Source organism: Camarhynchus parvulus, chromosome 5 (genome assembly GCF_901933205.1).
Source record: "Camarhynchus parvulus chromosome 5, STF_HiC, whole genome shotgun sequence".
Classification (NCBI taxonomy): Eukaryota; Metazoa; Chordata; class Aves; order Passeriformes; family Thraupidae; genus Camarhynchus; species Camarhynchus parvulus.
The window spans coordinates 49,960,111-49,976,332 of NC_044575.1; the positions used below are offsets into that span (position 1 = coordinate 49,960,111).

The 16,222-nt window shown below is 38.0% G+C and overlaps 1 protein-coding gene across 1 annotated transcript in view; it reads left to right on the top strand.

The window, feature by feature from the left end:
- Positions 1-16,222, top strand: part of WDR25 (WD repeat domain 25) — a 59,453-nt gene that overhangs the window by 675 nt on the left and 42,556 nt on the right. Inside the window, exon 2 of the mRNA XM_030950520.1 lies at positions 2,464-3,227. Coding sequence (XP_030806380.1) covers positions 2,523-3,227 — 705 coding nt within the window. The 5' untranslated portion in view covers positions 2,464-2,522. The remainder of the gene's footprint in view (positions 1-2,463; positions 3,228-16,222) is intronic.

A 16,222-nucleotide genomic window follows, 5' to 3' on the forward strand; every position in this document is an offset into this window, starting at 1 on the left:
GCGTCTCCCACGGTCTCTCATAGGAGAGATGCTCCAGACCCCTCACCAGCTTTGTGGCCTCCACCGAACCCTCTCCAGTAGCTCGTTCTTTGCCCCTCGGGGCTGTGGAGGGGCCCGGGGAGGGCTGTGCCCCCGTCCGACCACCCCGGCCCCGCCCGGAGCGACCCGCGGGGCTCTGTGCCTTGTCCCAGCTCTGCTGGCATTGCTGTGCCCCGCGAGCTGGACACTCTTCTTCAGTGCCTTCAGATAAATCAGTCTTGTGGAAGCCGAGGAAAACCAAAATACTGCAAACTTTTCTTTTAGCTCAATACATTGCACATCACATCCTGAATAAATTCACAGTCTAGTTACAGGATAGTTCCAGTCAAGTGGTTCCCCCTGACCCCCCATTTTTCTTTGGTTAGGGCAGTGGTTCTGGGTGGTGTTTCTTTAAAAACAGAAGTTGATGGGAAGTGTTTAGACAGAGAGATGCTTTGTTGTTACAAAAATACTGAGGTTTATGGGTGATGGAATGGATTTATGCTGACCAAATCTAATGGGACAGTTTCTTTCCAGTATCTCATGAGAAACATTTTTAACCTTGCGTTTGCAAGGCACTATCTAACACTTCTGAATCTCAGCTTGGGGTTGTTTTGTGTTAAAACAAACTAAAGTAGCTCTGTAAGTCTAACCCAATCCACTTGTGTATCTTAGTTTGTAGCTTTTAGCCAGAGGTCAGTTTCTTACTATATTTGTTCTTTGGACATGATGCATTTAGCTGGGAAATGTGTTTAGCACTGCAGTACAAACAGTAACCACTTGATACAATTACTGAAGTGAAGCCCTTCAAAGCTCCTATTTTTTGATGTTTCAATTTACTGCTAGGAACTTCAGTTTACTGGTTTTAAATTGAATTGTTAGTTAAGTTTTCATGAAACACTACTTTTTTTCCCCTTGACATTGTTTAAATGAAATATTGTAATAAATGAAGCTGTATTATTAAAAAAAGATTTTTTCCCTTGCTCTTCTTTGCTGTCACTTATAGCTGTCTTAAACTTCACATACTGACAAAATGTCCTCTAGAGGGAGATCTTGTTGCTTTTGTGTGCTGAAATGTTGGTCACCTTGTTCCAGTTAAAAGTCTTATCACTTATCTTGGGAAGGATCTGCGATGATGAATGTGTGTATATTAATAAGTGCCCATCCTCTGCATCTGTGCTTAGAAATTTGATGTCAGAATCTAGAGTCATGTAGCACCTCTGTAGGTTATGTGAAACACAGTTGTTTTAATTCAACTAGATATAATTCTGAAGTTAAATGAATAATCTTTGCAGGTTCCAGATTCCTACTCCTCCAGAAGTATTTGTGGTGTCCCTGCTTTTGTGCTGTCAATTCTGCAAATGCTCATGGAGATAACTGATGACTTTCATGTGTTCCCTGTTGCCATCAAGATGCTTTTGAGGGCAGTTTCTTTGCTGACCTGAACCAAGAATTTCAGCAGCCTGTCTGAAAGTGTTGTGGGTTAAATCTCTTCAGTGTAATGAGTGCTAACAGCTTGGCAAGGAAACAAAGCAGTAATAAAATGTCACATTTAATCAGTCATACCAGTACTTCTTGCCTATAAACAGCAGAAGTTGAAATATTACTTTGCAGACACGTTGGTTGTTTGAATGTAGTTAACTCTATACTCCACATACTCCATACAAATTGTGGGAAAAATCTTGGTGGGATTATTATGAGGGTGAGTTATTCTACATGTTACATATGCAGTCTTGACAGTCTTTCTCTTAGACACATTGAAAAAAACTCATTTCACAGTTGAGGGATCTATGCTCTCATTTTTCTGTAAGTAAATGCAAATAGTGAATTCAGTGTAGCTTCTGGCATATCTGATCTGTAAAACACATGTTCCATATGTGGAACATGCTCTGTGCATATAGTTGGAAAATTTCCTTGTACTGCAAGGCTGCTGAAGGGGTCAAAAATGTGTTTACACTTTAACTGCCAGTTGAACCTCTCCACAACTTCTTTCAAGTCATCTGTAATATTAAGAAACAGATACTGTTAGACTGATTCCAAAACAGTTGTAGTTGTATTCTTATAAATGTACATACAAAACCACTACATAATTAATTAATTTCTTCTGTGTGTGTGTGTGTGGATGTAATGCTGGAAGTAAGGCAAAGCAATTTGCTGTATTTATATTGTAAGGTTGTTTTTCTTTTCATCCTCATTGTCATTGTTTTGTGGTATGCATGTACACCTCTGCAGTGCATTAAAAATGTATGCAAAGGGCTTGGAGGCAAATTGTGGGGCTTAATAGAATGTACAGTGTGTTGTAATAGAGGAATAAATTCCATTAATAAACAGAAATAAGAGTTTTGAAATTCTTTTTTTTAAGAAAGGGATATTTATATCCCTAAGTTACTCAGATTGTAGACTCTGTAATTAATTGTGCTCTGAATGATCAATTCTTTATTTTAGATCATAATTTTGGAGGATTGCAGCACTGAGATCTCTGGAGTCTGCTGTGTCTAGCCATAATGAGTTTGGTTGCTTATGAAGATTCAGACTCCGAGACAGAAGCTGAAAAGACTGAAGCCCCTGATGCTTCTGGCAGACAAACAAACCAGCTGAGTTCTTCTGTGAGTTGTGTTCAGCACTTTGCACCTGGTAGTACAAAATCTGCACATGAAATGCACCCTGCTGGGAGCACTGGCAGATCTGGCTGGAGCAGGGTTTGTGAAGATCCCCCTGAGCATTATGCACGGAATAGCAACACTGACTTGGCACCTTCCTATTGTCAGAGGGTTTACTCTGGCCATGCTGCAATATCTGTGGCTTACAGAAACTATGAACAGGCTTCAAGCTCTTCAACAAATTCTGGAAATGGCGTTTCCCAGAAGAGAGCACATAAAGACAGCACTCCTACCCTAAAAGGAATTAGACCATATATCCCTAAACGATTGCGTCAGGAAAATTCCAGTAAGCCTGAAAAAGAAGAATCTGACCAGAGAGGTAGCTCAGACTGTGATGTTAAGTTAGGTGGATCAGGAGAGCAGGCTTTGAGAAAGATCTCTGAACTTATTAAGCCATATTTGGGATCTAAATATAAAGTAACTGAAGTTCCCAAAAGCTTAATATTTTACATGTCTAAACACAGCGGCCCTGTTAATGAAATCCAATGGTGTCCTGTACTGGAACAAAGTCACATGCTCCTCTCAGCTTCTATGGACAAAACAGTCAAGGTAATGTAAAGGAAGATGCTTTGTGGCTCAATCATCATGTTGTATTAAACAATGCTCTTCTGGAAATAACATCCTTGCTTGTGTGTATTTAACAGTTCAAACTGTTAGTAGTAGTACTACTAAATTCTGAGTAGTGCTACTACTCAAATTCTGTAGTACTCAGAATTTGAGGAGATGCTTTATAAGATTATTATAAACTTGCAGCCTAATCCTTCACTCTACCCACAGTTAGTTCCATTAGCTTGGAATTTGGTGGGGTTTTTTATTTTTTAAATTTTTTAAAAATTATTTTTAGGTTTTTTTTTATTTTAGTCATGTCAGTGTTTTAGACCTTAAGAAGTTAGATTTCTGCTAGGTCATTTCTCATGATTTCTATCAGTGTTTTATCACAATGGCCATGAGCACTAGGGTATGCACACAGATTCTGCCATGAGTCATTAAGCAACTAACTGCCAACACTGGAATAATATTTTTAATTCTTCTGACAAGCCTGTGTGACATCTGCTGGAGGAGGTAGATCAGATCGGGTGGATTTTGCATCTCAGAACTGTCTAGTCATGATCTAAGGGGTCTTCCCACTTTTATTTCTTTCAAGGGTTAATTGCTCAATACTCAGAGTGAGTTTTCCTCCTAGCTTTAATGAATTTGTCTTCAGTCCTTTGGTAATTTAGTCAGTCCAATGAGGCTCTTGTTTTTAAAATGGGTAATGGGTATATGCTTTCCCAGATATAGGGCTGATTGTGCCTCTGGGTTCAAATAATAGTCTCCTGAAGTGGCTTTGCATAGGAGCATACCTTTGATGGGAGTGCACAAAAAGTGTCCTTTCTGGTGGGAGACATGCTTTATTGCATCTAACATGCATTTACCGTGGCAGGCACAATTATTTTCCTGCTTCTAAAATTTAGGACTTTAGTAAATCTTAAGAAGAACATCCCTTGTACCAGAATACCAACATAGCTCCTTCATCTTCTTTACGAGATTTTGAAACCTCTTTTTCTTAAACATTAAATGTAGAGGGAAAAGTACCTTTATTTCTCCTTTCAGGTAATCTTTAGTATATTTGTTATATCTTGGCTTTTGCTTGAAGAACAGACTTAGAAGGAAAAGGCTAAGATATGCAAAAAGTGCCGATGGATGTTTCTCTTAAGTAGCAATGTAAATTTATATTGTACAATACTGACCTCTGGATGTCTGAATTTGACCTTTTGTCTGAAACTGTCACATCATCTGCTTTATGTTTGTTGACTATTCCAGAGCCTCATTTTTATTGACAATTGAAGTTAGGGATGTGTTGAATTTGGTATAAAAATCTAAAATCTGAGTTATTACTGCAATATAAAATTATTAAAAAGTTGAAATAATGGCCAGTCTGGTTTGTCTTCTGAGCGTAAAGAAAAATTATTTTTCTGAATCATTGTTACCATGCCTGCTTGGAATCAGTCATTAACAGTAAAGCCAGTTTTTGAAGAAATCTGACTATTTTAGGTCCCCCAAACCTTGGAAATTCAATATAAATAAAGTATACTAGTGTTGGCAACACTTCAGAGCATGCAGATCTAAAAAATTAATGATGGAATAACGTAACTCTTAGGAAGTCTGTGAAAGCACAGTTGTGTTCTGGAGGGCAGCTCGCAGGGAGCAGCAGCTGTGGATGCTGTGGATGCTGTGGATGCTGTGGATGCTGTTTCTCAGGGAACAGCGTCGCTGTCGCGCCCTTACACGCTGGCTGTCCTGGGCAGCAGAGGGCGCGGTGACACCGAGGATTCGAGGATTCACTTGGTGTTAGGCTCCCAAACTCCCTCCCTTTCTGGGATCACGAGCGCATAAATCCCTGGTGACGGTGGCAGCTCTGCTTTACCTTCTGGGAGTTGATTTTGGCTGTCGGCTGTTGCCTGAAGTTGTCAATTTTCTGGTATAGGCAAAAACAACTGATTGAAAATGCAGGTCAACTCTTCTTTTTCCTCATCCTTTTAACTTCACCCAGATTGTATATTTTTTTTCCCCCAAAAAACACCTGCTTGGGCTTGCTCATTTAAATCCAGGCAGTGGATGTGTGTCCTCTTTCCCTCTAATGGGAATATGCAGACACTCAGGATGTTTGCATGATTTACTTTCAACATCTGATTTGGGTAAAACTCAAAGCACACTTAAAAGCCTAAAATCTCTACATGATCAGAGAGAAGAGGCAATTCAGACCCTAGAAACTCTGTACTTTCAGTTAGTCACAGGAGTAACTGTGACTGTTTTTAAGAGTAAATGTCTTGGATTCAGTCCTTACACCCAGCCTATGCATTAAGACATTTGTATTTTGAAGAGTCCAGTATTTAGTGGGGATTCTCAGAGCAGAGTGTTCAAAGTTGAGATGACTGTGGTAGCTTAAGTGGTGCTTGAACCAGAGCTCTTACTCAATTTGTATATTTTGTCTGTTCTTATAATTTCCTCTTAATAACTTCCTCTTTCATCACAAACTAAGAATTTTCCTTTGTGGGAAAGGATTTTCTTTTTTTTTTTTAACTTGGCATGGAGAAGGAAGAAACACTTACTTTACTTACCTTAGTAATCATAATTTTTTTTTATTTCTGTCTAAATTATGATGACTAAGTCATTCATATCACACAGATGAATGTCTAAAATGTGTCTATGGAACTGATTATGTGGTTTTTTTACTTTTTAAGTATGTGTATGTATCCTGTTTAGATCAGGAGAAAAGTATAGTCTTCCATTTATGTTCTCTCTGGTTGAAATATGCACTTTAACACCTTTATGAATCAATGTGAGTTGTGCTAAAGTGTTTACAATAAATGAGTTGATGTTTTCAGTTTCTGTTGTCTGAAGAATAACCTAGAGCTGGAAGATCATCGGAAGCATAACTTGCATAGTTAGGAATGAATGAACCGTGTTTCTGTGCATTTTATGGTTTTCTTTAGAAGTATTGGATCTGATTTCTTTTGTATTGCTGCATTTAAAACACCTCAAACAGTTATCAGGTGGTGAAGTTGGAAAAAGTATCAGTTTTCAGTTTGGGGCAGAATTCTTTAGAGTAACGCTCATGCCAGCAGATGGGGCACCTCAGCGTGTTAGAAAGGGATGGGAACTAAACTGCCTCTGGATGAGGACTCAAAGATTTTAATATTTGCCTCTATGTTGTATGTTGAAAGGCCCAAGTTGCAGGTTTATGCATGTGTTGCTAAATCTATAAGAAAACCCCTGAGTTTTCAGAGAGACCTGAAAATAAGATAGAACCCCATCTGGGAAGTGATAGGTATTGCAAATTATCCATGGTTCTTCAAATCTGGAGCATTAATAGAAGAATATGTAATGCTAGATTTTGAATTTGTAGGGAATGGGGAACTCTTACTGTGGCAGTGCTGCTCTTCATGGTTACACTGTAACACTATTGTGAGTAGCTTATGTTTTTAGCCTAGGTATGTATTTTAAGAACTGTGAAATGTTGTCTGAACTGGTTAAATTTCTTTTATTTGAATAACCCTTCTCTACTTTCTGTTTGAATAGCTGCTGTAAATGTATTTTAGGCATCTACTGCCATTTTTGGATTTTCCTACTTAAACACCAAAATAGTGTTAATTATTTTAATATCTCATCTACTGTCTTTCTTTTTTTGGCATAAATTTTGAGAGTTATCACTGTTAAAGGTGCCTGGTTCCCATAATGTGGATATTCAATGCTTTCTGAGCATGAGACCTTGTTTAGGTATTTCTAGTTTAGAACCCCAAATACAGAATCCAGAATCACAGATTACCATTGAATACAGCTTTTTTTGTCTTTGGTAGCAGAGAACATTAAAAAGTTGTGTCTTTATCAATTGCAGAAACCACAATGCTGAATTCACATTGTCAGTGTCTTTTATTTGGAAGATCTTGTCATTACACAGAGCCACACAGATGTTAACATTTTCACTAGTTACTGATGCTGGACTTAGCTTTTTAACAATTGTTCATAACTTCAGCATCCTATGCCTTTGTTCTGTATTTCCTAGTTTACCTTAAAATTAACTCAAGGTAACATCTTTATATAATCATTTGCTAGCTGTTAATTTTGTGTTTCTCATATTTTATTTAAAGCATCACAGCAGGTGTTATGTTCGTTGCAGAGGATTTCTTAATTTTCAGCACTTTCACTCCATTGTTAAACAAGATCAAGGAACGAAAGTGCTGCAATTCTTGAGTATGCAAAATGTATATTAATAGCACTTTGTATTCTAATACATTGTTGCAAGTTTTTCTTATATATTTTGTTCCCTACAGGCCTAGCTGCATAGTCATTTAGTCACAGCTCTATCAATACAAGTAAAGTAAAAGTTTTTTAAATGAGTTTAATAATGTAAGCCTCTTGAACAGGGGCATTGCTGACTTCCCATGATTAAGAACAGAACAACCATCCTGGTTCAGACCAGGGGTCAGTCTCTGAGTGGATGAGTAAAGAAGAACAAGTCAAAGGTTTGTGGTCCCTTTAAGTCCTCTTCTGGTCTGTGCTTATTTTCAAGTTGGGATTTCTGAGCTCCTAAGTAGTTAATCTTTGTAACTTGCTACCCAAAGAGATTTCTTCCAGATACTTCTCCAATCTTCTGAGACTCTTTTGTGATCATTAGATTTAGAGTGGTATGTTACTCATACCCATTAGATTTAATGTACAGATTTTGGTTCCTGGAGTGTGTCAAATGCCGCAAGAAATACAATTTTCAATTATACTTTCAAAGTATTTTATTATTTTGTGATTTTGTGTCTGTTAGGAGAAAGATAGCACAGTAGTATATTCCAGGAATTTTGTTATTCTTGATCCTGTTGTATTGGGCTGAATGATAGAAGATGATAGCCTCAATCCATAAACTGTGTGGCACAGATAGTGCAACACAAATTTCCTAGATATTGTCCGTTACCCTGTCTCAGAGTAACAAAATCTAGTATTTTTGCTTTCAACCATTCTGTACACAATTCACTTGGAATAGGTAGTGTTTCTTGTTGTTCTGTCACAGATGTGTCTGTTTATTAAATTTAAGCTGCCAGCATATTTCCTGTACACTCAGGCATGGCTTTCAGAGGGCTGTAGCCCTATCACAGCTTGGCTGGATTCAAACTCTTCACTAAGCACAATTAGCTATCATGCTGCTAGTACCTCAAGTAGGGCAACTCTTAGATTGATTTTTAAAATCTAATTGTGGCAACATTCCTTTAACTGTAGGTGACAAATTAGGAAGTCATCCTGTTTGATACATATGTTCTTTATTTGAAATGTTTTGAAGACCTCTGTTGATACATTTTTAATACTGTATGTTAAAAATAACAAGTAGTTCTCCCTGTTATCTTGGAAGTGGCAAGGAAATGCTAATATTCTGGATATTGTGTGCTGCTTACCTAGATGTGGGAAAACACCCATTGTTTTCTTGTTGAAAAGGCTTCTAAATATTAGCAGAAATACTGAAGCAAAACTCTCTTTATGAAGATCTAGCCTTTTCTCTTCTCTTCTCTTCTCTTCTCTTCTCTTCTCTTCTCTTCTCTTCTCTTCTCTTCTCTTCTCTTCTCTTCTCTTCTCTTCTCTTCTCTTCTCTTCTCTTCTCTTCTCTTCTCATTTAGAACTGTGCATGTTTTTTCCAGTGACTTTAAGGTTGCTATTAAGATGGCAGTACACTTACATGATAGGCACATGCATGGTAATACCAGCCTTTTTTGTATACCTTGATCATCTTGTAACAAAATTATTTCATACACTTCAATGAGAAGTATCCTCCATCATGCTTATTTTTGTAAGAAAAGGAACATCATGCAGGAAGGAATGGACTTGGCCATCAGGGAAAGCTTCTGGCTGTGCCATGGGTAGACGATAATCCAGGTCAGGATGTAATGGATAGCTCTCACAATTGTTCTGCAAAAGCTGGTGACATGTATCAGCAAAGAACAGTTCATCAAAGTGGTGAATTTTGGTCTCTTCATCCCAAAAGTTTGTGTGGGTAAGAGTTGTTTCATATTTGGTATTTTAGTACCTTGATAATGTTTAGAGAGTGCTGTTAGAGAGATATATTTTTTTAATTATTTCCTTGTTTCCAGTGATGCAGTTGTCAAGGAAACAGAAATCCTTGTAATGCCTTTGTTCACTTTTTCAGAATCCACAGCTGGAGATGACTTGTATAGTTTTATTATGTTCTGAGTGTTTGACACACTCTTAGGCCTCAAAGGATTTTTTCAAAGGAGTATGTTTCTTTGAGTATAAATAGCACCATCCTCATCTCTGTAGGGTTTGATAAGCCATTGTTTCTTTCCTTCTGCACTAACAGGAGCTAAATTCAGTACTGCTTTGGATTAGAATTTATCTTAACACTTGTATGAAGACTGACATTTGAGGAAAAGGGGGAGGGCAAAAATGCAGTGAACCTCAGCTTCTGGGTGAGGTTTTTAGCTTTGTGATGTCATGAGTTTTTTTCCGCTTGGAAATGACTCCTGACTTAGGATTTCCTTAAAGAATGCAGGAGTGATACCCCCAGTGTTCTTGTGAAACATTTTTTGACTGCTTTATGGCTGTGTGAGAGGATGTGGCAGTGGGGGAGAAGAGTGGGATGGATATTTCACAGCGTAGCTAGTTTGCCTGTGTTCCCCCTCACCCCTGCAAAAATAAATTGGGAATTATTTAAAGAAAAATTTTGAAAATAAAAGTTCTTCCAAGAGCGGGGAAGTTACTGAAGCCTGTCTGTATTTTGAGTCTGACTACAAATCATCTTCAATTTCTTTCTCTGGAGCTTCTGCAGTGTCTTTTATTCAGCTGCTTAGCATGATTAAGCCTTGAGGGAAAAACACTGAGGCCTTCTGTGAAATTTGGTTGACACTGATCAACAGGTGCAAAGTGGCCACAGGTGAGGTGCACAGGATAGCATGGAGTGACAGTATTATTTCACAAACCTTTTTTTCTGTAGAAATCCAAAATTATGGAGACTGACTTCTAAATATCCTTAACAGTGATATGGAAGAGAGTTATGAAATGTTAGCTAGAAAGGGTTTTGGTTACTTGTATCATTATTTGCAGAAGTACGAGGAATTTAAAATGTTTGTCTGACTTTTTTCCTAGCAGCCCATCCGTCCCGAATGGGTGGGCTCTGCATTTCCTTTCTGCTGGGAGCTCTTCCAGTTGTTTCCTGTGTCTCTGAAGCAGCAGAGGAGAAAGCATCTTTGTGCTCCTGCCAGGGCAGAGTCAGGGCCAGGGATGGCAGTGGGGCAGTGCCTCTAATGCAGCTGAACTGGGAATGCCCAAGGGGAGCTCTCCAGTTACACCCAGCACCTGTGTGGGCAGCTGCTGGGCAGGCCAAAGGCAGAATGTCAGCTGAGATGGGACAGATGAATGATGGTTTGTCCCCATTCTGGCTGTGTCAGTGAGATTGCTGGTGAAACAGTCAAGATTTTGGTACTGGGGAAAAAAATGAGCTAAAGTAGTTTTAAGTTCTTAAGTGGCTATAATACATTATGGGAGTATAATTTTTTTGTAACAGTTAAGAAATTCTGAATATTTTTGCTGTTTGAAAATATAAATAAAACCAATCTAACTTTGCTTCTTTTCTAGAAATTTGGCTTTACAGCTGCATCTTGCATACTGCTATATATTTAAAAAAATCTGCTAACAAACCACAAGGCATCTTATGACTTTGATTCCTTACCCTTCTTGGTTTGTCAATGTTGTCAAGGAAACAACTTTTTGAGAAATTTTGCTCTACTTTTTCAGGTTCTATAGAGAGATTACTTGTGTAGGATTTATCTGGCATCTGGGCTAGAAAGAGTTTTCCTGAAGTTTCTATTATTTTCACTTGCTCTTTTTAAAGCAGGTTTTATTTTTAGCATGTGTCATATAGCTGCATCTTCAAGGTCATAATACCAGTGAATGTACCAAGGATTGCTAACACTTGATCTTTGGATGAAGCCTCATAGAAAGAATTTAATTGATGCCTTTGCTATATATTTGTTCTATAAAAACAACTGTTAGTTATAAATTCCCTTTAAATTACAGGAGAAAGAAACATTAGAAAACCCCTTGTTCATCAAAGAACTTGCTTCATTACTATGGAACTAATGATACATTCCTTTATCATACATATCATGTTTCATTGCAGTAATTATGTCTCTTCAAAGAAAAAGCTGGTGTGGAATTTTGTTTGGTTTGTCTTCCAGCTCCTGTGTGCTGGGTGACAGGCTGGTTAGATTGTTAAGGCTGACATTTACCTTCACTGTGCTTGTGGAGGCTTTATTTTATATTCTTTTAAATAAAACTGTTGTTTTTCTTCTAGGACATACCTGAAAATGTTATAAAAACTTCTGCCTTTCTCAGATGTTTCTGTTGGTTGGTGGATTAAGAACACTGGGCATGATAGTGAAGACTTCATGTGCTTGTGTGTTGTGCCTGTGCCAGCTGTGTAACACCTTGCTTCCTGAAGTCAGAACTAGGAATCTGTCCTTTTCTCTGGTCTCCTTGCCTCTTTCCAAATGATAATTTACTCTTTAAAAGAATTGTTCTCATTCTGAACATTGTGACTAGTGCATGGAATTTTGTATTTTTATCTACTGAGGGAGAGCTGGTTTTCTATGGAAAGGATGGGAGTTAGGGGTGCAGGTGGTTAGGGCTGACATAGTCATATAAACATGTTAAAGCTAGTACTATGCTAACAATGCAGAAGAAATTAAAATTAATTAGGTAGTTCAATCTTACTCTGCTTGCTGGTACTGAAATGGTGCTAGTTAAAATGTCCTCATTGCTAGCAAAACACGTAGCTGCTTGACATAATTAATAGTTTATTTCCATAATTAAATAACTAGTTTTCATGTTTAATACTGGGTTATGTCACTGACATCAGAGGGATTAGGATTGCATCTGTATTTTCCAGAGAAGAGGATCTTTAATATTTTGATTTTTTTGGTTTTTATCTTTGTTTGTGTTTGTTTTTTTTTTTCCCCAGTTATTAACATTCTCAATAGCCTTGGGAATAATAAATGGTTTATTTTTTAGTTGAAAGAATGAAGTCGTAAAGAAAATGAAACTAGCCCGGGCTGACTGATAAATGCAAGGTTCATTATAGCTCAGGTTTTCAGATAACTGTTTTAAATCACTGACTGTACTGCCTCAGATATTACTCCAAATCAGGGTGGTTAGTAAGACTCCAAAACCTACTTCTTAAAATAAGAAAATCACCTAGTTAACATTGGGGATGGACAGAAATTACTTGTGAATTTGGATTAGGTAATTTCTTCTCAATAGAAATTAGTCTCTAAGTACAACTGTCTACCATTACTTTAAGTTTTAGACCTGCTGCAGTGATGGGTTACTCTGTGCCATTGCACAAATACCCTGTCAGTGGGTGCACAGCTGGCAGTGTCCAGCTCTGCTGTGCTGATGAACAGCCACCACTCATCTGATGGTTGGGTCACCAGAACTTGTCCATAGCTGTTGTCCCTGCTGTGCCAGGTGCTCCCCGTGGATGATGTGCAAGAAGGAGACAGGTTTATTTGCTGCTTTGTTTGTACTTTGTTTTATTGACTGTGTGAAGAAGATGGTGTCTGATGGTATCTGATTTTATATATGTACATAAATCAATATAAAGCTGTAAAGCACATGAGTAGCCTTAGCTGATTGGCACTTTTATATTAAAAAGTATGATAGTGTTGAGGTACAGTACAAACAGCTATGATTTGAATTTTAATAGCTACTGTTTGACTGAAGCTTAAGATAAAAATCCATAAAACTAAAAGGAGTTTGTCTATGGTGGTTTTCTCTCTCTTGTTTTCAGAAATAAGTCCCAGGCCAGCAGGAGTTGACACACAGTGTTTCAGAGACTGGGAAAGCAGTTGCTAAGACTTGTGTTGTGAATAGAACAGTGCTTCTTACACCAATAGTGGATGCTCCAAATCTGTGGGATGCAGGTGTCTGTGGGATATGCTTGTGAAAGTAGCCAGTCCTTCCTTACCTGTAGGAACTGAGGATACTTGAAGCAATTTGCCTCCCAAGTCTGTTAGTCTGAAACTGAGGTGTCTAGCACTTATGAGGAATCCCTGCTTTTAATAGAGCATAAATGTTTGTGACTTGAAGAAGTGATTGATGCTAATGAATATGATTCATAGAGATGAAGGGGAAACCAGATTATTTAATAAATGGCTATAGTAATTTAGCTAATTATCTCCTGGAGAGCTGCAGTACATTTGAAGTTCTCCTTTGACTGCTGGTAAGATCTTGATTGCTGAAGTGTTTTCTGGGCACGAGTACTGTCTGCTAGGAACCACTAGTGGGTTTGTGCTTTTAGGTGATGTGAGCACCATGTGCTATTCTTAACACACTACTACACACACTAGACTGCATTCTGAAGCTGATGAGAAGCTGCCACATTTATGCCATGTTTTTCTCCCACATAGGGGCAGCAGTAGGGAATTTAGTGGTTTAAAAGTAATTCTTAATAGCTACCTGTCATTAAATGTATGTTTCTCTTTAATTACTTGATTATGTGCATCAAACTGCTCTGCTTGAACCATATCATCCCAAACACACCCACTGCTGTGTGTGGAGTAGCTGATGTATCTGAAGTACATTTCTGTGGATATGTAATGTTCAGCAGAGGTGGGGATTTAAGTATCTTCGCTATACTTAGCTTTGTCTTAGGCTAAAATAATTCTGATTTTTCATATTTTAGAACAAACTGAATCACTAGCTGATGTGTAAGGAAATTGTAACTTTTCACTTCTGCGTTTTCCAGGAACTTGCCATTTGAAGAACATCCACAGGGTTAGCCATAGTGCAGTGATTAGTCACAAAACACTTAAAGGTTAACTGCAAACTACATGGGAATTCTTCGCTTTGTTTCGGTGTGTGTGGGAAGTTACACTCTTGCACTGTCTGCCCAGCATGAATGTACAATTGCTATTTTGTAGCTATTTTGTAGTCACTCTCATAACTTTTAGCTGGCTGAGAATGTGATCTCTATGAGCATATTCCTTAGAGTCAATGGTTTATGGAAAACTTGTGATTAGCTTCAGGTGTAATTGTTCCAGAATCTTTCTGCACAATAAAGAACGTGCTATGTTAAAGGATGAGAATTGATGGCATGATAGACACACTTTGCTCTTGGGAAGGATAGAGTCCTCGATAACTAATGATTTTAAATATCTGAATGTATACACTTACTTACAAATTGCTTTTTTTTTGGTGAGCATTGTAATGTAAAAGTTGCCTGTCTTCAGAATAAAAAATAGTGGTTCTCTTCTCATTTTCCTATCTTCTCTCTTTTCTCTCCTTGTCATCTTGCTGTGTTACTCAGCATTTGGTAAGCCCATGTCTCTTGTAAATAGTGGGAAGTAGCTAAAAAAGATTGATTGATACAGATGACTAAAATGTCAAACAAAGTCTCTGTTGGTATGAATCTTGCTGTTTGGTCTGACTTTGCTCAACTATTTGATATTTTTTCTGAGAATTTCTGATTTTTCATTTGGGCTACCTAATACATAGGTATTATGTGTTAATTTCTAGGCTTCTTTGGTACAAATCTCTGCAATTCACAGGATACTTAATTTGGATTTTAGAATGGTTTCAGAAAATACAATAATCTATGTGTTATGGTGCATATGGTCTAATACCATCATGCCAGCTCTGTAGAGCAGATGAATTCAATTGAAAAACATGTTTTAAGCTGTTGCTTTCCTCTTAATTTGCTGTAAATTCAGTGATGAGCATCAGAAACCTACATATTTATTCCCCTGAAATGTCTGAAGACATTATTTTGTCATGCTTACAAATATAATAGGAGAAAATACCAATGGCATAGTTTTCCTTTTTACTTATTCCTTCTATTCCTTGGTTGTCCAGTAGCTTTGAGAACGTGCACTGGAGCAGCTGGCCTTCAATTAATGTCAGTTTAGCAACCTGGCTTGCCTTAGGGCCAACCTGTTACACTTGGTGATAGTAATGTTGGTGTAGCAGTGTTTAGTGTACTCTAACCTCTCACAGCCTATTTTATTTTGCTGACCACTTTATATAGGAACAGAATAATTCCTCATGAAACTTGCCAAAGGTCACTACTAAATGACTGTAAGAAAGTGTTTCAACAGCATTCCAGTGTTCTTGCACAGAATAAGGAAAGGGAAAGGAAGATCTCTAGTAAGTTTTACTCTTCTCCTGTATGTCTTCTTTTGGATAATCCTGAGTAGGTTGCTTTTCTCTGAAAGCACTTGGAAGAGAATGGCAACTATGATTTTATTGTTTAGTTAGGTTGAAGATCACTTTTATCTGAAGTCATGTCTTTAGTGGGAGTGCAGCAACATGTTCGTAATACTCTCTGTTGTTCATCTCCAGAGACTGTAGAACATTTTTTTTTCTTCTTGTTTTCTCAGTCTATTTATAGTTTAAAAAAACAGATCTTGGGGAAGGTGGGTAAGATTTAGATCTCTTGAGGAGGTTCTTTGCAAGCCTGGAATTGGTTGTGTGAGGTGTTTGCTGTGTTTGGGGTCAGGTGTTCTCCTTTCACTGCTGAGAATGGACCAACACTTTCCTGGAGGATGACACCCCCCTGGGTGATGTCCAGCTGGCTGCTGGTATGAGCAGGGTGCTGGCTGGGGTTAGTGACCTGTGGCACAGAATGTCTCATCCCCTCTGTTCTCCTGGCAGTTGGCATTTCCTGTGCTTGCAATGGACTTTGAAGTAGAACAGTGAATCTACACTTAATGCAGCCAAGCAGCAGCAGGAACTGGCTTTTAGACAAGGTCAGGAGTTTCTTGGCACTATGCACCTTAAGAACATTTCATTTTTCTTTTTTTAGAAAGATTTTGCCTTATTTTACTCTTCAAACATAATCCTTGATAAAAGTTTGATCGAGAAAGAGTTTTCTGGTGTTGAAAAAAACTGCTATTCAAACTGGGCTGAGAGATACAGACCGGTAGGACATCCTTAGAGTACATAATAACTCACACTGTTGTTTTGACTGATTAAAAATCCTCTATGTCAAATAATTGGAGAGCAATAGAGTA